This window comes from Nothobranchius furzeri, chromosome 5 (genome assembly GCF_043380555.1).
Source record: "Nothobranchius furzeri strain GRZ-AD chromosome 5, NfurGRZ-RIMD1, whole genome shotgun sequence".
NCBI lineage: Eukaryota > Metazoa > Chordata > Actinopteri > Cyprinodontiformes > Nothobranchiidae > Nothobranchius > Nothobranchius furzeri.
This window is the reverse complement of record NC_091745.1, coordinates 68407585-68428972: the sequence shown is the minus strand read 5'-3', so window position 1 is coordinate 68428972 and position 21388 is coordinate 68407585. Positions and strand designations below refer to the sequence as shown.

The 21388-nt window shown below is 42.1% G+C and overlaps 1 protein-coding gene across 2 annotated transcripts; it reads left to right on the top strand.

Annotated features, from left to right (window-relative positions):
• Nucleotides 1-1043: 1043 nt before the first annotated feature.
• LOC129163491 (transmembrane protease serine 6) lies at nt 1044-20460 on the top strand. Of its 2 annotated transcripts, XM_070551048.1 has the most exons (9): nt 1044-1847; nt 2000-2507; nt 7190-7279; nt 7956-8087; nt 10798-10963; nt 11622-11800; nt 12199-12294; nt 18020-18162; nt 18278-20460. In XM_070551048.1, exons 2-9 carry the CDS (start codon nt 2090-2092, stop codon nt 18440-18442), a joined length of 1389 nt encoding a protein of 462 aa, XP_070407149.1. In that variant the 5' UTR covers nt 1044-1847; nt 2000-2089; the 3' UTR covers nt 18443-20460. The 2 variants fall into 2 exon arrangements, with proteins under 2 accessions (XP_070407149.1, XP_070407151.1); XM_070551050.1 differs by lacking the exon at nt 1044-1847 and having other exon boundaries at nt 1877-2507.
• Nucleotides 20461-21388: the final 928 nt, after the last annotated feature.

The window sequence follows — 21388 nt, the reverse complement described above, 5'->3', positions numbered from 1 at the left end:
TTTATACTATCCTACCACTTATAATCATAAAATCATCATAAAACAGAAAAAGAAAAGAAGAAAAAGACCAAGAAAGGAAAAGAAGATCCCCAATCTAAAAAGGGGAGAAATAGAGGAAAAAACTGACAAGAAACATTTGACTTATGGATTTAAGAATAAAAACGAGAAACTTCATTCAGCATGCAACTTGCTGACAGTTACTCTGCTCTCTTCATCGCTCAGCCGCACTTTGTGTCATTGTCTGTACACAGATGAAAACAAATGATACTATTAAGTTGCAAATGCTGCAACACCTCGGCAGGTGGAGCAGGGGGTAGGCCCTTTATCCCTCCTATGGGGAAAAGAAACTGGCAGCTTTATTTATTCATCAGTGTCCGTGTCATGATCCGGTAAAGAGGGGAGAAGATCCCAAACCATAAAAAGTCATTACACAGATTAAACCGAGTAAAGCATCACGGAACAACAAGAGCCAAAACAGCAGCAAAAACCAAAAATTTTCACATTTAAATTTCACTCCCCTCTGTTTTTATCGGGTTTTATTTTGAAGGTTTTGTTCTAATTCGGCCTTGATAAAATGCAGATTCATCGCAGTTTATTGCAAATTGAACTAAAATGATACAAAAAATTTTCAGCTTGAATTGATGGTTGACTTTTTCCCCAAAAAATACAACTAGTTTTATTATTTGGAGTCAGAACACTAATCCTGTCATTTCAGTTCAACAGAACTGATTTAGCCATTTTTGATTACATATCGAAGGTGGCAAATTTTGGTTTTTAATTAAAATTTCTCATTGATTAGACACAGAATCAAGTGTAGTATTAAATGAAGTTTGTAGTGGGTTTTACTTACACTAAAAATGTATTACTTTATTTGTGAAATAATAATTTTGGTAAAGATTCAGATCTCTTTTAGGTGTTTCTTTTAGAATAAACCAAGGCTGTCCAAGGATGCTGAGGGCTCCTATCCAACATGTTTTAGTTGTTTCCTTGCTCCAACACGCCTGATTCAATGGCTGAATGACCTGTTGAGCAGTTCATCTTGCTCTGTAAAAGCCTGACAATCCCCAGCGGGTTAAAATCAGGTGTGTTGAAGCAGAGGAACCTTTAAAATCTGCTGGATTGGGACCCTTGAGGACCAGAGTTGGACACCACTAAAATAAACAAACTAAATGACCTCGTCATGCTGTGGCGTATCTGTTTACTTCTCGTGCCGTCATCCTAAAAGATGCTGAGTAACCCAACAATTATCGGTCCATCACTCTGATGAAGTCACATTAAAAGACAAATGACTAAACTGAAAAAGTCTCAGTGATTAATCAAACCTTCTGTGGGATTATTTAATACCTGCTGTACTTCTTAATGGTGTGAAATCCTGTTCTGTTTTTGTGGATATGTGCTGCTCTTGTGTTCCCAAACAGGAGTGACTCATTGGAGCGGTGTACATTACCCTTTGTTGTTAAACTCTGACCCAGACTCACAATAATCCCCATGCATATTTGATGAAGTCCCAATGACAGCCCAGGGCACATATCTGTTACTGACCAGACCGCTGCAGTTGTGACCAGAGGAAGAAGATCACGAGAAGGAGGCTGGAAGGAGCTATGAGGAGGGCCATGATGAAAGGGTTAGGTGGTTAATGGGGAGGAAGCGTGCAGCTGAGGCGTCAAACTGCTGGAGCATGTGAAGATGGTGGATTCACAGAGACGGAGCGGGTTTGAGGATGAACGTCTGGAAGAAGTTTGATTTTTGTTTCTTGTCTGTAACACAAGCTGGTTTAAAAGGAGACAACTGAGCTTTTGCATGAAAAATGAAGCAGTTGTGTGCAAATTTAAATATCTGAATTCCAGGTGAGAGCCTTCTTCTGAGAAACGGCTGTATTCCTATGATAATCTGATTTTTGTTGTATTTTTCGCTGACTCGGCCTGAAACGGAAAAGACTTTAACATTCTGTTCAGTCCAAGATCATCATCTCTTATTTTCTGTTTTTTTTTTTTTGCAGGAGTTATTGACCTTTTCTTCTCTATTCTTGCATTCCGCGGCCAAGTGGGAGCATTGACCTTATTCCAAGCTTCTCAATCTCATTACAAGAATGGATTTAGGATTCCAAGGAGCTAGCAGAAGTTCCTCTCATGCACAACTGCTGGAGCAAACATCAAACGGGTCATCTCTTGACCACTGGTCATCAACATTGGAACCAGGCCCACCTAAGCATGAGGTTTGGAGCATATCGTCTTTGGTGCCTTTTACCGTCCTCACACTCATGCCCACCTGTGAACCTGCAGTTTCTGGAAATCCGTCCTCATTTTTCCAGCCCACTTCCAATGCAACAAAAGAGCCTGAAACTCCTGAAGCTTCATCTTTTGGTTCTGAATCCCAAACAGCCCGAGATCTAACGTTTCTGACCTCATCGCTTGGTGTTAATCCTGCAGAAGTTCCACCTTCAGGCCTGGTAGAGGAGAGATCCATAGATCTAATTATACCAAAAGAGCTCAATGAGAAAGAAACAGGTATGGTTACATTTTAGAATGGAGTTTGAGTCCAAACGTTTGCATGAACAAAATCGTCCCAGATCTAAAACGTTCCAAGTTAAACAACTAACTGCTTCCAACTGTGAATTCTAAAAAGATGTCCAAACATGACACCCGCCTGAGATAGAATGAATGTCTTTCAGAAATCTTTATCTGCTGCTTTATTCATTTGTGTTTTAACATGTCAGAAAGGTCAGATTCTCCCACTGTTACTCGACCTTCCCTTACTAGAAAACATTTCATTTAATAAATCAAATCAAATGTCCAGTAGGATAACAGGATAATTCTGACCTTTTAGTTGCACGTATTTTTAAATTTTATCTAATTGCTTGCAAGTCTGCAGAATGTGCAGCTGTTAGCAAAATGCTATATTTTATGTGCAGCCAGCGGTTGCTTTCTGAGCTAACAGTGCTTATTAGAAGCAAAAAGTTGGCTCTAAAACTTTGCTTTTACTAACAACTTTGCTTGTTGGCTAGAACCTTCTGGTGCTAATCTGTAATAAAAAAAAGGTGATTTTATTTTTTAAATGGCCTGCAGTTACCACATTTGACCACACAATGTCATAATTACTTCTCTTACATGTTGTACCTTTAAATCAACTATGAACCTAACTCTACATAGACTTTTTATGTGATTCTACTTTTAAAATGCAACGGTTGATGTAAAGGGGTCAAAAGCGACCTGCAGTAAATAGTTCATTTAACTGTTTTTCGGTATTTAATCAGATTTTTAAATACTTTTATAAACATCTTTACACTTTGACAGTTCATCCGTAAATTACCTAACAACCTAACCGTGGTGAGCTAAATGTCAGATGTTATCCAATTTTCATTTTAAGTCATTAACTCCCTTTTTCCCAGGCCGAACATCCTGTTCCTCTCACTCTTTTGAAGAAACACAACACTGAGGCTTTTCCATTTACTTTCAACACATTACCAGAAAATATCTGAGCCAAAGTATCCCCTCTAGATGACAGAAACCTTGCTGGTACATCAAATGTGTTAAATTTTTTTCCATATTTCAATATCCTATTTTGTTAGTTGCCATCTTCATTATATGCGACCTGTTAGCGCTGTTGCATCATGCTGGTTCATTTATAGGGTTATAGGGATTTTTAAATATAGTTTCTTCTTAGAAAGCAGTTTACTGCTCCTAAAAGGTGACGTCATCGTGTATAAAGGATGCCTCTTAGCTGTAAATCATCTCTTTAAATGAACAAGGAAGGTGTTTATTCTGTTTGAGATTAGATTCATGCCATAACACGCCTTTGAGATTGTGCTGAGATCGCTGTTCACATGTTGTTTTATAACATTTTTTATTGCTGACTTTAAGGTGACCTTTCTCCTTGTTCACACTAGTGATGGGAATTCTGGCACTTTTTAGAGAGCCGGTTCTTTTGGCTCCCAAGTGGCTCCTCAGATGTTCTGTTGCGTAGAGTACATTTATGACCAAAATAATGCAAAACTATATGTAAAATTATTTACTAATGTAAAAAAGTTGCAAATATCAAATATTTATAATTTCTATGGATTTTATAACTGAACACTTTAAGAAATCTCCACTTTCCGACTGCTGGCGCTCATTTTCTCACCGTCTTCGTCACCCTCTCCTCTCTCTCGCTCGCATTTTTCCTCTTCCTCATTCCCTCTCGTCTCCCTCCACCCGCATGTGGTCTGCTGTGTGTCTGAGTCTGATCCTCCCTCTTCCCCGCCCCTACTGCTCTGTGTGTGGACAGTCTGGACACGCAGTCACACATGTTGACCAATCGCATGTAGCTTTCACCAAAGCAAGAGGGGAGGGGGGAGGGGGGAGGGGAGGGGACGGCTCCCAAGGACGAGCCGGCTCCCGTCGTTCACTTCAAAGAGCCGGCTCTTAGAGCCGGTTCGTTTGCGACCGACACATCACTAGTTCACAAATAAAACGTCTTTTATTGAACAAGTTCGACCAAAAAAAGAAAAAGAAAAAGAAAAGAAAACTGCTTGAAAAATGTTTTGTTTTTCCTCTAAATGCCTCAATTTTAAAGTGTTTGGCCAATGCAAATAGCATTACTTGTAATTCATAAACCCTGTTGTCTCATTTAAGCTAAAAGGGCCCATTTCTCTTGTAATATCTTTCATCATTAAGACAATAAGGACATTTTAAGAATTTGTTTCTCATTCATCTTCATGTTTAAATGGAAATTATGACCTTAAAGACTTCGCTACATGGAAGTGTGCTAAATTATCCCCCGAAAAACATCATTAGTCACGCTAATGTCTATTTTAAAGCAGCATAAATGGTTATTCTGGAGTTCACGACCCACACAAACATTTCTTAAAGCATCACATTTGATCTCTTTGCCGGTGGGTTTTCATCTGAAACAGGAAATAGATTTCATGTTTCGCCATCGGCCTCAGGTTGCTGTTACTCAGTCTGAAAATGTTTAATGTGCAAATGTTAGCTGCAGCTCATGCGTTACTGCCCATTAGCGATGCACGCTATTTTCAGGGCATGCAGGCTGAGTTAGATAAGACTTCTGATGAGTAGGACTGCTGGTCCAAAGAGCCGTATAGCTCAGTAGGTGAGAGGACCGATCCATGATCAGTGTTCTTCTTCATGAAACTTGTAATCCATTGATTTTATTTTTTGTCCTGATGCACATTTGTTTCTGATTTATTGTCACAGATTTTAAATGAATGCAAAAATAAATTGTTTTATCAGGTTTCCTAAAATTTTCCAAAGCACACACATTGAAAGAAATATGCAAAAACAGGGTTTAATGTAAAGTGAAGATTTTAAAGCAATTTCTCATTTGACTTTGAACAGAAATTTTGAATTTTTTTGTTTGTTTTATACTAAAATGTGCATCATGATGAACATAAATATAAGTGAAGAGCAGGTTTACTCAGAAACCATTTTTCACGTATTATTTTGAAGATGGTTGGTCACTCTGAACATGAAATAGTCTTCTACACCTATCTCCTGCATTAGCTTCTGATAGAAAATAAACGGTTCACCTTGTCACTTAACATTCATGGACTCACCCATCTTGACTCAAGAAGGGGAAGCTTGTGGTTTAGCGTTCATGAAACAATAGAGAACGTTGTGGCTAGTAGAAGTTGACTGTAAGCATTAGCAAATCCACCACACAGCAGAACTCCTCCAGTCTTGTGTTATTTGTGGAGATAAAACATCAGTGTTGTAGAACAAACTGTTGATTCGCGTTGCTGTCAGCCAATCAAAGGCGAAATGTCAGAATATCAGGAAATAAAAGGCCAAATCCGGCTGTCTGATGCCATTTTCTCCTCCAGCTGACTTCTATGTCCTCAAACAGGCGCACCCGAGCTTTTTCCCCCCCAGAGAACTTATTACAAGGCATTCATTCCTGTATTAAAATGTGAGTAAAGTTGTCCTATTAAAGAAGATGTCATAAAGTTACCTGGACATTATCTTTTGTTCTTCAGATGCTTTTCCAGCACAGCAAAAACGTTGTCCTGTAGGGGTGGGAAAGTCATTTGCAGGAGACAAGATACGTCTGGTCATAACAGAAATCATCCTAAGCTCCATGCTCATCTGCTGACTTAAACTTTGTGTTTCTAAATTGACCATTTTTGTTGTGTTTGTTCAGTTGGAAATGTCTAAATTCAGTTATTTAGTCTTCAGGTTAAGACAGTCCAGGTTGTATAAATACAAGAAAGCTTTGGGAACCCTGCTTTTCACTCTTTCTGAGGATCAGGGACTTGTCCCAGCTGGTGTTATTGTTCAGTAGACCCCCGGGACAGAGAGACACAGACAGACAGACACCCACTTGTACGTCTAACTGTCAGGCGACTCTCGTAACCACTACACCATCACGCAACTCCAGTCAGAGAATGATGAAACACTCATACAACTCAATGGCGTTACTTTCTCATAAAATGTGATCACTCGTAGTCTCTATACACTCCAGCCGACCTTCTACTTTTGATTAGTTAAGCTCAGGGGACTTCATGCAAGGCCTGGTCTAGTTTCAGTTGAACTAGCATGTTTTTTTTTCTTCTTTCTTTGAGCTGAACCAAGAAAAACCTTGTAGATCCAAATTCTGAACCGCAACTGTAAAGTCACGTTGCCTTTAGTGTTAAAGAAACACTTTTGAAGTGTGCTTTTCTACAAATTAATAAACGATTAATATCTTGTCAAATGCAGCTAGCTTCATTTTGGAGAGATAGAGTTTAAGTTAAATGAGAGTGATAGGCTAATGGCTAGTCAGAGTAAAGTGAGTAAAGAAGGGGATTGGAACAGCTCCGATTGACTAAATATCACAATAGCTCACGCAAACGTTATTTTATGAACCAAATGGTTATTTCTGCAAAAGAACGAGTACATTCCTGCTGGACTTCTGGATTCACTGGAAATTATACACTTTGTTGTTTATTTCTGTTTATTTTAAATTCGCTGCAGTTTAAAATATTATTTGTACGGACTGCTTTGAAATTTTAAGCAATTGGGGCCGTTAGAGAAGACAATTTTTACACTTTAATCTTGCCTGATTCTAACTAGTCATTAGCTCACACATCCTGTAAAATATGAACTCTATTTCTCCAAACAGAGGCCGCTCCCCAACAGCACTTTTACATAGAAACACCCTAAAAACATGACTGAAAAGCCATTCTCTCTTCTAAAATATCTCTGTTTGTTCATAGAGGCAAGAACTCGCAACTTCACAACTCAAGAGTGGTTAGCACTGGTGGGAGTCCCAGTTGTTCTCGTGACCATCGCTACTGCTCTCCTAGGTAGGTGATAATCTGGTTGCCTTTACATTAAACATATGTGAATAATTAGGAAAGCACAATAGCAACTTGTTTTTAGCATAATTTTAATGTGACGTGCACAATGCAAAATGAATCAAATGACGTGTAGCTGAAATAATGAAAAGCACTTCCTGCTGCATCTTAGCATCCTAGGATTATGTTATAAATGTAAACAACTGATGTGTCAGCAGTGTAACCTGGCAGCAAGCTCTTTAATCCTTCATGTGATGAAGTGATTAGCTTTATATTCACCAGACAACTGTGCAAAGGGACATTGTTTTGATTCATCTGTCTCATGTTCTGAAAAGGGATCATTAAAGGTACGATTTTAGCCACCATGAAGTCAAAACCTTCAATTTACTGAGAATTTTTGGGGGGATTTTATTATTTTTATTTTATCAAAACAAGAATTTAGAAAAGAAACTGCTAATCCAGATCAGGACTGCAGCACATAATCCAACATTAATATTTTGAGTTACACATCAGGGAGTCTGAATATTTATTTCTGAAGCACACTGAGAATTTCTCACTGCGTGTGACAGACTTTATGTCTTCCACTGGGCTCCCTCGCTCTGAATATCTGTAAATGCATTTATTTACTGTCATCAGAAGTTATATAGAATGTCATCTCACTGCTTTTCTTGTCTCTTCATATTAGTCAAGTTCCTGGTGTTTCCGTCTAATTTAGACGTGTCCTCTACCCTCAATCCGGTTGGGACTGATGGCTTCCTAAGTCAACTGCCGTATCTGTTTAAGTTTCCCGGGAACCAGACAGGAAACATCACTACCGGTAAAGAAAGCAAAATAAAGGTTATATTCAAATTCTTTTTTTTTTTTTTTACCGTGTCCTGTCTGGCTGTGAAGCAAACAGAATTGATGTCTGAATGCTGGTAACAAGCCTTACAGATTTACTCTCAGGTGGAGCATCAAAGCGTCTGCTTTTAATGTCACGCCTGATACTAAAAACTTTATTGTTATTGTTTTTGAATGCTTTGTAATCCTGACCAAACACTTAGTCAGAGGTGAAAGAGAAAGGAAAAGACAAAAAGTGGAGAGAGAGGGGGGGGGGGGGGGGGGGTCCACAAAAATAAACAATAATGAACAAGAGTCTGCTTCTAGACCTGCAGAAAAAGACAAGAAAAAAAGCTAAAGAACCAAAGAAATGGGACACAACAACAATACAACAAGATCAAGCTATCACTGCGTCAACTTGATGAAGAAATATATAATCAACATTGTTTAACTGAACAATCACACGATAATAAATCACAGTGCATTAAGTGCCCACCATAGTCTTAAGACATGTGTTTAACGTGCCCAAGTCCATACTTATGAGAGCACCATGTGAGCACCTGTGTGTGTACACTCGCTTGTTTATGTAAGGTTCCTCTATAGGAGCGTCCAATAGAGAGTGTGAGGGACCACAGATCTGCCCCCCAAAGATGCGTAGGAGACGGGGGGAGCTCCAAGTCCCAGAGATCCAGGCGCTGCCCCAGAACACAGGAACCCCAAGGAGACTGCAACCAGAAAGGCCCCCGCCCCCCTCGAGAGGCACAGAGGATCGCCCCGGGGGGCCACAACCAGCAGCCGGCAGAGTGCCGGGAGATATCAGCGGCAAGCCCACAGGCCCGCCCGCAGCCTCACAACCCCTAGCCGGCCAAGCCCGGGACCCAGCGACCCAGGGGCGACCACCCCCGTCGGGGACCCAGCAAAGCCCAGGGACCCAGACCCCACCAGGCAGCCACCGGGATTGGTCAGGCAGGCGCCAAAAATCTTAAACCCCCTGACCCGGGAGCCACGAACACTCAGGCAGACCAAGGCACCACATCCCACACCAGGTGTGGCAAGGGGAGATGAAGATCTATATGATCAAAGGAAGTCCCAGGAGAGGGGAGGAGTCAAAGGCCCCACCTGACATATACAGTCATACACAAACACAGTCACACACTCCCTCCCTCATGCTCACACATGCACATACAACCCAAGACTTACAAAAATGCACGCCGGACACCCACTCATGCTCCCCATACACACCCTATTAACTCTGGTCCTGGTACTGCTGCACATTGGGTACAACCATTAACGGTTACCAGAGTTTGACCCTTTCTGCTGGGGTGCTGATGAGCAGGCTCCCCCGCCCAACGCTGAGCACAGCAACCCACCACCCCAGACCCCAACCAGACGGCCAGATCTCCCTCCTAGGCTTCAGCCCCAGGAAGCCAAGCAACAACAGAGGTGTGCTAAGACCCCTAGTCTTCCTCCGCCTGCTCCAATATAGGGTTGTGTGTTCATGAGGTGTATTCCATGGCTGTGGTGAGCGGGCAGTGCGGGCATTGTCTGGCCTATGCCAGCTGATGCCACCGCACCACCCCACTTGGTGGGGGGGTGGCGGGTCTGAGTTTGTAGTATCCAGATGTTCCCTGGAGGTGGGTTCACTGGGGGTGTCTGGGACTGGGGGGGCGTTGCCCCCCTCTGGAGGTGCTTGGGTTGCCTCGGGGGGTGGACTGTTGGCAGTTGTGAGTGGAGCCCCTTGGAGGTCTTGGCAGCGACCATGGGCCACTGCCTGGCAGCTGCATTGCCCCTGGGCGGGTCTGGGTGGGGGCCTGGGGGCTCGGGGTTTGGGGGTGGCTGGCCCCAAGGGGGGATCTGGGCGGGGCCTTGGGGGTCGGGTCCTGACATGTATGCTGCCGGGAAAAAGGCAGGAACATGCAGCAGTGCCTGGCCCGGGTTCGGGGGCCTTGGGTAGACCTTGGCTCCTCTGCTGTCCCATCACAGGGGGGGGGGGGGTCCAGGAGGGGAGGACCCAACCTTACCTGGATGTCCTATGTCTTATATATTCTGGAAGTTGTGCAAATGCAGGGATGGGCATAGATATTCTGCTGGGGTGGGGCTGGATTGGTGCCCTCGGACTCCGTGAGGCACTGTAATGCTGCTACTTTGGGCCCTGGCAGGATGGGCTGGGGTATCCATGCCCTGGGTGGCAATTTAACAACAGAGGTGCCTATTGGGGCCAGTAGGGGAGCTGGCTCCCTTGAGGGCTAAGCCCAACCAGCCATTTCTCCCCATCCCCGCATATTTCTCTCCTCCTGCTCCCTCACATCATCACACAAACCTTGGGGGGTGGACAAGTCAGGGAGTGCGGGTATGGACCCCATTTCCGCATTCCTGTGGCAACCTGCCCCCCAATTTTATTTGCACCTTATACACTTCCACTGACGACATTCCACGCAAAAACACACTTAGGGCCTTGGGAGTGAGCACATTCAACGGCATTTGGCAGGGGGATTTCTCAGCCTCCTCCGGGGTGCCGGTGCCCACTTCCAATTTTAAACCGGTTATATTCAAATTCTCCGCTGCCTGTTTTAGAAAACAAATTTTTAATTATGTTTTAATTGAGTTTAATTCCAGTGCCAGGAATTTAATGGAATATTAATGCTTGTCTGTATTTTTTTCCTTCAGGGTTTTCATGCTTGTTTTTAAACTCATCATTTTGCTGTCAGATTGCCAGACTGCTGCCAGTGATGGGCGGCGTATTGTTGGGGGGACCTTGGCAGCAGAGGACCAGTGGGGTTGGCAAGTCAGCATGCAGTGGAGGGGAAGTCACATCTGTGGTGGTTCCATCATCTCCGCTCGCTGGATCATCACTGCTGCCCACTGCTTTGTTGAGTAAGAGGTAGACGTATGGGAGGAAAATAAACAACAGGGACACGTTAGGTCATAGACGTCCAGTCAACAGCCAACTGAGAAGGGATTGTTGGTTTAAATCAAAGTGATGCAAACATGGCTCGCTCATTTTGCAACCAGACGGTCTTTTGCCTGCAGGGACAATCACCTCCCCTATGTATGTGTAATTTAGACTCTTGAGCACTCAGCGGGGTTAAATTCAGCCCAACTTCAGAAAGAAAAATATTAAACTTACAAGTAGAAGCGAAAAAAGTGACTGTTATTCAGAAATTAAGAGTCATTTCATTCTGATTACAATCCCTTGATATGATTGGAATGACATTGGTTTACTTATGAGAATATTCATTTTCTAATTAGGACACATCACACGTAAACACTCAGAAATGGACAAATTAAACAACCATCTTTTGTGAAAGCAGATACTCGGATGGCTACAACGTTATGTGTCTCGCTCATGAATCTCAACTTTTTATCATTTCTCTGCACGGCTTCAATAAAGTCATACCAAACCTTATTTCTTAGTTGGTTAAATTGTCTCACTTTACGCTTCTTATCCAAATTGCAGACTTAAAACCAGATGAGTAAAACAGCGAGCATAAAATAACTTGCAGCCACAAATCATTCTTTTGGATGTTTGCAGGAACAGCATGTTTGAACCGTCCGACTGGCTGGTGCTGGTGGGCACGTTGAGCATCGCTCGTAACTCCCAGGGCAAGCGCTACAGAGCCCTGCAGGTCTTCTACCACCCTCAATATAACAAGAACAGCAATGACTATGATGTGGGGCTGCTGCGCACCATCACTGACATAGGCATGACCGGTAAGAAAGAGAGAGAGATGGCTCCATCTGGTGTTAGTTCTGAGAAGAGCACAGAAACGACAGCACTGATATTCTGCCTATCATTTGATGCTTTTCATACAGTTTATCTCATGGTACAATAAAACACCATATATAATGCCATGACTTTTATAATATCAGTAAAAAAATACATTAATTTTATGTGGCTGTTTTGTTATGGGAAAGGTCAGACCCCACATTAAGCTCACTTGTAACTGTTATCATTTATGAATGATTGAAGTGTCGACAAAATGAGGCAAAATCTACTGGCAGACATTTTTAAAAACAAAGAAGAGGTGAAACAAATAGAAATCATCACTTTTAAAAATTTTCTAGCTGTTTTCATGCACATGAGATTATTACTGAGTCCTTTTTTGCAGATGGGGTGCGTCCCGTGTGTTTACCGAGAGAAAACGACTCCTTTCCTCTAGGAACACCATGTTGGATCACCGGCTGGGGAACCACTCAGGAAGGAGGTGATTCATATGGCTATAAGAAACCCCAGTTATTCTTAAATGCACTATAATAATGAAGAACCCTTGTAAGAACAAGCATAAGTTAAAGATCTGGCATTCTCGTTTTTAAAATATGATCGGTCACTCTGAGTTTAATGTGCAGGCTAAATGTGAAGCTAGCTAAACAGGAGCGAGACAACCCCCCCCACCCCCCACCCCCCCCCCCACACACACACACACACCCACACACCCCCAAAGATCTGCTTACAAGAAGTTAATTTAGAGACCAGAGGTGTGACCAAGTCACTGCTTTGCAAGTCACAAGTCTTTTCAGTCAAGTCTCAAGTCAAGTCCAAATCAAAGACAACCAAGTCCAAGTCGAGCCCAAAGTAAATGATGTGGAAGTCCAAGTCAAGTCCAAGTCCTTAACTATGAATTTTCAAGTCATAATCAAGTAATTTGTCCAACTTCAATTTAATGACAATGATAATAAATCAATTCCAGAAATAAAGCTTCTTAAAGCTTCATTTATTTGCTTAAACAAGCAGAAAGAAAAACTGAAACTGGTTATGAACAAAGTGCTGCTGCATTGAGCAGTAAATCAAACGCAGAGCGGATGATTTATGATTTTTGTCCATGTCGTGCCACTTTTGTGCTAAAATATCAAATATGCTCAAGTCATCAAGTCAACAGATGCAAGTCGATTCAAGTTGCAAGTCGTTGGCGTCCAAGTCTGAGTCAAGTCGTAAGTCTTTATAGATTTTATCAAGTCAAGTCAGAAGTCATTAAAATAATGACGCGAGTCCACACACACCTCATTTAGAGACCACTGCAAATGTAAACTTTGTCTTTAGACTATTAAACTATTAAAATCTTGTGTTGAGAGGTGGTGAGGCTATGGCCATTTTGGTCTGAGCAGGTCAACGTCACAGGATATTAGTAGATTTGTTAGGACTCATAGTACACATTAGGATAAATCAGAGACATCAAATGTTATCTTAAAGTCTTAAAATGTTTGGTGCTTTCTGTAAAAAGCTGGCTGTGGCGGTCATGTTGAATCGGTTAGATGTAAAATTATTACTTTTAGAGAATTTCATTAAAATCCATCCTGTGGTTCATGGGTGAGAGTCAGAGTCTGTCGTGGTTCCCCTTTTGTCACCACTTTTGTTCATAACTTATATGGACAGGATTTCTAGGTGCAAAGGTGATTTTATCAATCACCTTTGCACCTGCAGTCGAATAGATAAGAGAGACAATGAACCACACGTTTACTGTTTGCAAATCAGGGCAGATGCTCAAAGGCTTGAGGCTTACAACTGCTAAGAGCAGCTGCCCCTCCAGTTTATTTATATCATGAGATAAGACAAGAACAGGAAGGTGTATGTGTGTGTGTGTGTGTGTGTGTGTGTGTGTGTGTGTGTGTGTGTGTGTGGTTACAGAAATGTGTGTGTGTGTGTGTGTGTGTGTGTGTGTGTGTGTGTGTGTGTGTGTGTGTGTGTGTGTTCTTACAGAAATGTGTGTGTGTGTGTGTGTGTGTGTGTGTGTGTGTGTGTGTGTGTGTGTGTGTGTGTGTGTGTGTGTGTGGTTACAGAAATGTGTGTGTATGTGTGTGTGTGTGTGTGTGTGTGTGTGTGTGTGTGTGTGTGTGTGTGTGTGTGTGTGTGTGTGTGTGTGTGTGTGGTTACAGAAATGTGTGTGTGTGTGTGTGTGTGTGTGTGTGTGTGTGTGTGTGTGTGTGTGTGTGTGTGTGTGTGTGTGTGTGTGTGTGGTTACAGAAATGTGTGGGTGTGTGTGTGTGCGCGTGCATGCGTGTGTGTGTGTGTGTGTGTGTGTGTGTGTGTGTGTGTGTGTGTGTGTGTGTGTGTGTGTGTGGTTACAGAAATGTGTGGGTGTGTGTGTGTGCGCGTGCATGCGTGTGTGTGTGTGTGTGTGTGTGTGTGTGTGGTTACAGAAATGTGTGGGTGTGTGTGTGTGCGCGTGCATGCGTGTGTGTGTGTGTGTGTGTGTGTGTGTGTGTGTGTGTGTGGTTACAGAAATGTGTGGGTGTGTGTGTGTGCGCGTGCATGCGTGTGTGTGTGTGTGTGTGTGTGTGTGTGTGTGTGTGTGTGTGTGTGTGTGTGTGTGTGAACAAATGAGAATGCATTCAGGCATAGAGTAATACATTCAGTCAATAGGATTAATGATCAAACAATAATAAAACATAAAATTTCTATAACAAAAGGTGTTGAGGGGATTTGTTTTGGTGGCCTAAGGATCAGATCTCTGCTTTTTGCAGATAATGCGGTTCTGTTTACTTCGTCAGACCGTGATCTCCAGGTTTCGTTGGAGAGGGTTGCAGCCGAATGTGAAAAGGCTGGGTTGTGAATCTCTTCCTGTAAATCCAAGACCATGGTCTTGATTCGGAAAAGGGTGGCGTGCCTTTTCCAGGTCAGGCACGAGGTCCTGCCCCAATTGGAGAAGTTTTAAGTATCTCGAGGTCTTGTTCACAAGTGAGGTCTTGATGGAATGCAAGACTGATAGGTGGATTGGTTCTGCGTCTGCTGCGATGCGGGCGAGGTGAAGAGAGAGCTGAGCTCAATTTACTGTTTGAACTACGTTCCAACTCTCACCTATGTTCTCGAGCTTTGGGTAGTAACCAAAATAATGAGATCACAGATACAAGTGGCTGAAATGAGTGTTCTCCGCAGGGTGTCTGGGCTCTCCCTTAGAGACAGGGTGAGACGCTCAGTCATCCGGGAGGGGCTTGGAGTAGACCCGCTGCTCATCCACGTCAAAAGGAGCCAGTTAAGGTGGCTCAGGCATCTAGTTGTGATGCCCCTGGTGAGGTTTTAGGGACGACCCAGGACATGCTTTCTCCGGCTGGCCAGGGAACACCTTAGGATTCCCTGGAGGAGCTAGCGCAAGTGGCTGGGGAGAGGGAAGTCTGGGCCTCCCTGCTTAGGCTCCTGTCCCCGTGACCTGACCCCAGATAAGCAGAAGATAATGGATAGATGGATGGTTCATGGGATATTTTCCTAATATGCCAACAACAGTTATTGCTGAAGTTTAGGGAAAAGATTTCCTAAAAGTTGTAGTAATGTGTTTGGTCCTTCGAGAGCCGGGGTCCCGTCACCTCGCGGCGCCAAGAACTGACGCCGGAGGACTGTCGACAACCTAAATCTCCTCCAGCGCTGAGTTTTGCTGGGGGGTCGGTGAGGGTCTTGACGTCGCTAGGAGAAATGCCGATCCACGAACTCAAGCCCTGAAGTGGAGAGATTTGGTGAGACAAGTTTGTTGTTTGTTTGTTTGTTTTGTCTGTGTGGTACCGAGAGAAAATCCTAGGTGACCAGAGATTAAGTGGTAGCGTCCGCCGTGAATAGGATGGTTTTGACGGTTCTTTTGAATGCTGTCTGTATTTGGCTTGGTTTTCTGCATTTTAGCCGAAATTAGAAGTGCAACTCTGGTGTAAGAAATGAAGTAGACCGGTGTGGTAACTATGAAATTAAGTGGTGATGTCCGCCTTGAATAGGATGGTTTTTGACAGATTCTCTGAATGCTGTCTGTATTTGGCTTGATTTTTTTAACGTTTTGCCAGAGAAATCGAAACATTGCTGTAGTTATCTTGTTGTTGGTTGTTTGTTTTCATGTTGTCTGCTTTGACTGTTGTTTGAATGAATGAGAGGGTGTATGGGTTCGCCTTGTACGTGTGGTATCTGATTATGGGGGAATAAGAACTCACAAATACCGTTTGAGCAAACATTGTACTGTGATGAAAATGTAAATCCAGGAAATGTGGAAATGATCTGAAAATTATCAGAGGATTGATGGAAAATGTTATTTTGATAACCGCTGACGTGTCACAAATGTACTATGGCTTCGATGATGCACAGAGCGGTGGAGAGAAAGAAAGGGTTGAAGACGTGAAACAGAGAGCGAGCACAGCCTGGCTCAAAAACCCAAACAACAGCTGCTGTGCTCTGAGCTAATAAGGTCTTGAGGCCTGAAGGTAACTGAACCAGAACATAAGATGAAAAATTAACTCCTTGATATAAAATGGTCATTACAGTGGACAGGTTCTCAAAATTGTAATTTATTTATTTGTTTTTTTTATTTATTTATTTATTTATTTATGTATGTTTTGCTATTAAGCACAGCCGTTGAAGACTTTATTGCATTTGAGCCTCTCCATGTGGACTTCAGTAAGTCCAGCCAACATATTTCATGTTCAGAATACACGCTGTCCACTGTGGTGGACATGTAGTAATGTTACAAAAAATATTTGTTGAAATTTGTTTCATTCGCACCTAAAGATGAACGAGAATAAAGCCTGGTTCATGCTTCTCTGTCAGCTCCGCAAGGGACAGACACACAGGGATTGACGGAAGCGTTTTGCTCTCATACTTCTCCGTCTCCTGGAGAGTGTTGCAAAGCAATTCCCCGGCAGGACAACAGAGGGCGTAGCGATGTTCTGTGGTATCCTGTCATGTATCGGTCCATAATAGTGTGTTTATATTATGGTTTTTTTTTTTTTGTATATAAGAGACTTTTTAACACAGACAAATTTGTCCCTCATTCTCCTCCACCTCTTCATGCGCTCGCCACCTCTAAACCCACGTTTCCTGTCATTTCCGTCCACAAATAAAACGCTTGCTGCGCATCTTTTCACTCCTCCAGTCACGGGGAAATTAAACGTTCATGTTTTTAGAGTTTTTTCGCGAGGTATTCTTCAAGCTGCTCCGTGTCTGCCGCTTGTTATCCTCAGCTCTCTTCATGTTTTTGAGGGCGCAATGGCGGCGCTGTAGACAACAGCGGCGTCCTGACCAATCACAAGCTTGCGTAGACCGTCTCGACTGATGGATGTTTAGAAAAGAGGGCTCGACTCCATCCGTCCTTGCGGAGCTCTCTGGCAGGCCCGCAAGGACGTTGCGTGTCTCCGCACTGACTCAGATGGAGAAGCATGAATCAGGCTTGATTGTTAAACAATCATGATTTGTGGCAAGTGCGCAGGGCAAATGCCCCGAACATCTGGTCACAGAGTTTATTTATACAAAGAGATAAGAAAAGAATGGGAGTGGATCATGTGTGAGTGTGTGTGTGTGTGTGTGTGTGTGTGTGTGTGTGTGTGTGTGTGTGTGTGTGTGTGTGTGTGTGTGTGTGTGTGTGTGTGTGTGTGTGTGTGTGTGTGTGTGTGTGAATGCTTTCAGGACATTCAGTTAATAGATTTGTTAATAGGACTAAAGTGATGAAATATAAAATTTCCATAACATGATGGGAGTACAGTGTTGGGGAAGACAGCTAATCTGTAAAACTGACTGACTAAAAAACATGCTTGAGTTTTATTTAGTCAGTTAGCTGTAGTTGCTGCTATATCAGCTGACTGCAAACGGTAATCAGTTACACCTAGATCTAACGATTACTTAGCAAAAGCTTCATTATAATCCATCCAGTTGTCTATGAGACACATTGCTATCAGACACACAGAATTTACCCCAGCAGTTATTGGGAAAGTTTGAAAAAAGATCCAGAGTGACCATTTAGTGCTTGGAGTATGAGAAAAGGTTACTCTTAGCTATTATTGTATCACATTTTAGCACTAAATCTGCACAACTGGTTGAGGTTTAGTCTTTTTGTGATTGCTGATGTCAATTAAAGGTAAATGATCATCAGTGGAGATATTCTGTGAGTAGCAACCCGAACGTTGTTTAGTAATAACAATAAACGAATTTTACTCATATTTTTTACAAGTTGCCTTTCACTCTTTCTGCAGGTCCTGGGTCAGAGCTGCTACGGCAGGCTCTGGTAACAGTAATAGCTCAATCTTTGTGCGCCAGTCCCGCAGTCTATGGTGAACACATTACCCCTCGGATGATCTGTGCAGGCAGCATGGGCGGGGGAGTTGACTCCTGCCAGGTATGTGACTAAATGTCCTTAAAAAACCCAAAAGTTTTCTTTGTGATCCACTGTGAGATGGAATTTCTCTGTAAAGTTTAAAATGTTGTGTTCTGATGTTTGGTTGTGATTTAAGGGGGACAGCGGTGGACCCCTGCTGTGTCAGACCTCTAATAAGGACTGGAGGCTGGCAGGCCTGGTGAGCTGGGGGGACGGATGTGCACGGCCCGAGAAACCAGGAGTCTACACCAGAGTCACTCGAATGCTTGAATGGGTGGAAGGATACACGAAGGAAGCGTAACAATCAGCAATATTCATGTAAAACTCTTTGTCAGCCCGAAAAATCCTTTTAAGGTGGTGTTTGACGTTTTTCCTTTAAACTGTGTGAGTAAATGGAAGAGCACTTTGACATGTTGAAGAGGCGGATATGGGTCAGACTTTATTTCAGGGCTTGTCCTGTCAACAAAACTAAAAACAAAACTTTAGTTTTGGCCGAAGATCAAAACCTCCTCAATGCTGTATAAGCAACTTTTGTCACAAATAAAAAAAACACTTTTTAAAGGTGTGGAACACTGGAAAAGATATTATGATTATTTCTGATTATAATCGTTTTTTCATGCAGGCTGAACATGAATAGTCTCCTACACCATCTCCTGCGTTAGCTTCTGATAGAAAACAGACGGTGAAACTCTAGAATTTGAAAACTCCGACAGATCTACATCACACTGTCACTTAACGATCGTGGACTCTTGAGTCACGACGGGGACGACCGTTGTTGATTTAGCGTCCAGGAAACGTCAGAGAATGTCTCCGCTAGCAGAAGCCAATTATTAGCATTAGCAACTCAACCACACGGCAGAAGCTCCTCCAGGCTTGTCGTATTTGTGGAGGTAAAACATCAACGTCACAGAGCGTTAGAGTCACGTTTCTGTTACCCAATCCAACACGAGATGTCCAAAAATCAGGAAGTCCAAATCCTGTTGTGTTCTGCCACTCTCTGCTCCAGCAGACTCCTCCATGCTGATCCAGGCTTTTGTGTTTTTATTACCTCTGAGTATGGCTTACAAGGCATTCATACTTACTAGCGACCTCTGCAAATGTATTGTATTGATTTAACGAGCGATCCACACCTTTAAGGTTGCAGCAAGAACATGAAACAAATACATAAATTGATAGGTATTTTCTGTATTTAATGTACCTTTTTGAGGCCTAAAAAATGTTGCAGGACATGATAAGTATTTGTTTAAACGAAAGGTCATCGATCTTCTTTGATCACATTTTAGAGTGGTGAAGAATGGCCTCTGTGATCACTTCCTGAGACAAGATGAAGGTCCAACAATATGTGTTGATTAAGTTACCCCGTTCAGCTGATTCTAAAGAATGTTGATTAAGTTACCGGTCAGCTGAAGAAATTGTGTAAACTTCTGGGTGTGTCTTCCTAAATAAAAGGAGCTCTAAGGCTTTGCCTGGTGTGAGCAAACTGCCATTGTGTCTGGTGTGTTTGATCCTCACCCTCTGCAAAGTATTTTCCCTTTGCAGAGTATTTAGATGTTGTATGTTTAAGGGTTGTTTACAATTTACCAAATTATCTACACTCTCTCTCTGCATGTGTGTCGTCCTTTAAGGTAATATGGGATAAACGAATGTACCACGCAGAGGAGAGTAAGTACTTACAGTGTAAAATGAACTCCTCTTTGTATTTGGTGTGTTTATTTCAGGTAAAGGGTTATGGAGAAAGTAAAAATTGCCCAACATTTTAATTACCCAACATAAATAACATTTTTGACATCATGAATTTATCAGAGGATACTTTATTATTACATTTAGAATATTTCATTCATGAAAAATGGGATGTACATTATAAAAGTTACACAATACTGTTGTGCTTCTGTTTTGAGAGTGGTTTTTTTTGTGTGTTTTACAGGAAAGTCCAACAGACATAAATGAGACCTCGTCAGCATTTGTTTCCTAGCAGAGATAACAAATAATAAAGATAAACATATATCTGCATTTCTAGGTTGATGTGTTATCTCAGAGCAGAATTCTGTGTTAACGTGAATTTCTAAGGAAGGTCAAGAAACTGTAGGGGGAAAGAAACGTGTTCTTGATCAGCTTACATTTTTTTCATCTGAACAATTCAATTTACTCAAAAGACAGCATTAATAAAGGTTTGAATGAGCCATGGTTGAATTGTGAAATGACTTAATTGGAAGTTTGGTTTAAACTATTTCTATGTCAGCTTCAGAGATAGAGAACTTTATGACAAAGAATAAAGGTTGTTCTGATAACCAGCTGATAATAAATTAACACTTTTTTGGATATCGCAGCGTTTGTCTTTTGTTCCCTTATGATAAGATATCTGTTATTATAAAAATGTCACCCAGAGTTATAGAACATAGCAGAAATTTTTCTTGAACATCCAAGTTGTGGAAACCAATTTTGACAATTATCTGTATTACGTTTAAAATATTGAGTTGAGCATCAGTATCCTTTTTCAAAAAGAGGGATTGTGTGATTGATCATTTTAATGAATGAATGGATATATTTCGATTTTGTGTTATAACAGTGTTGCTGTTGTACAATTACAGGTTGTGAAATAGATCAGTCGAAATTGGAATGGATTGAAGCTAATGCTTATTTTGTTCATTTTAAGATGTTTCTGATTACATTACTATAGTATTATCATGCATTTGAGTGTTTGTTGACATTATTTCAAAATTGCACGTTTTTACAGCTGATTCCAACCAGAAAGTGTATTCTGATAATTTTGGTAAAGATTTACTTTAATCCAGCTGTGTATTATTAAATTATGTAATAATAAGGAAAATAAATACTTGATTAAGCTTTTTTGTAGCAAGAGTAGGTGGGCGGGGTTGTTTTGTGGCACCACACAGCAGGGTTTAAATTAGTGGTGTGCATCTCCACCTGCCTCAGGATTCGATCCGATTCCGATTATCTGCCTAAAGATTTGATTTGAGTTTGAAATGCATCACGATTCTTCACACAAAAGTTTTCATTGGGTTAGGGTTAGGGTTAGGGACACAACAAAGCTAGCAAGTGTTTTTGAGTAGGCTAAATTTCACGGTGCTTTCGGGTGCGGCAAAACGTAAAAAGAAAAAAAATGAAGAGGAACAAAAGGGGTAGGGCTTTAACAAAATTTCTGTCGGGCTGCTCGGGCAGCCGTCCGACAGCTGTGAACCTGCTCGAGTCAGCAGAGCCAGAGGCCGGGCCCAAGCCAGACCCCGAG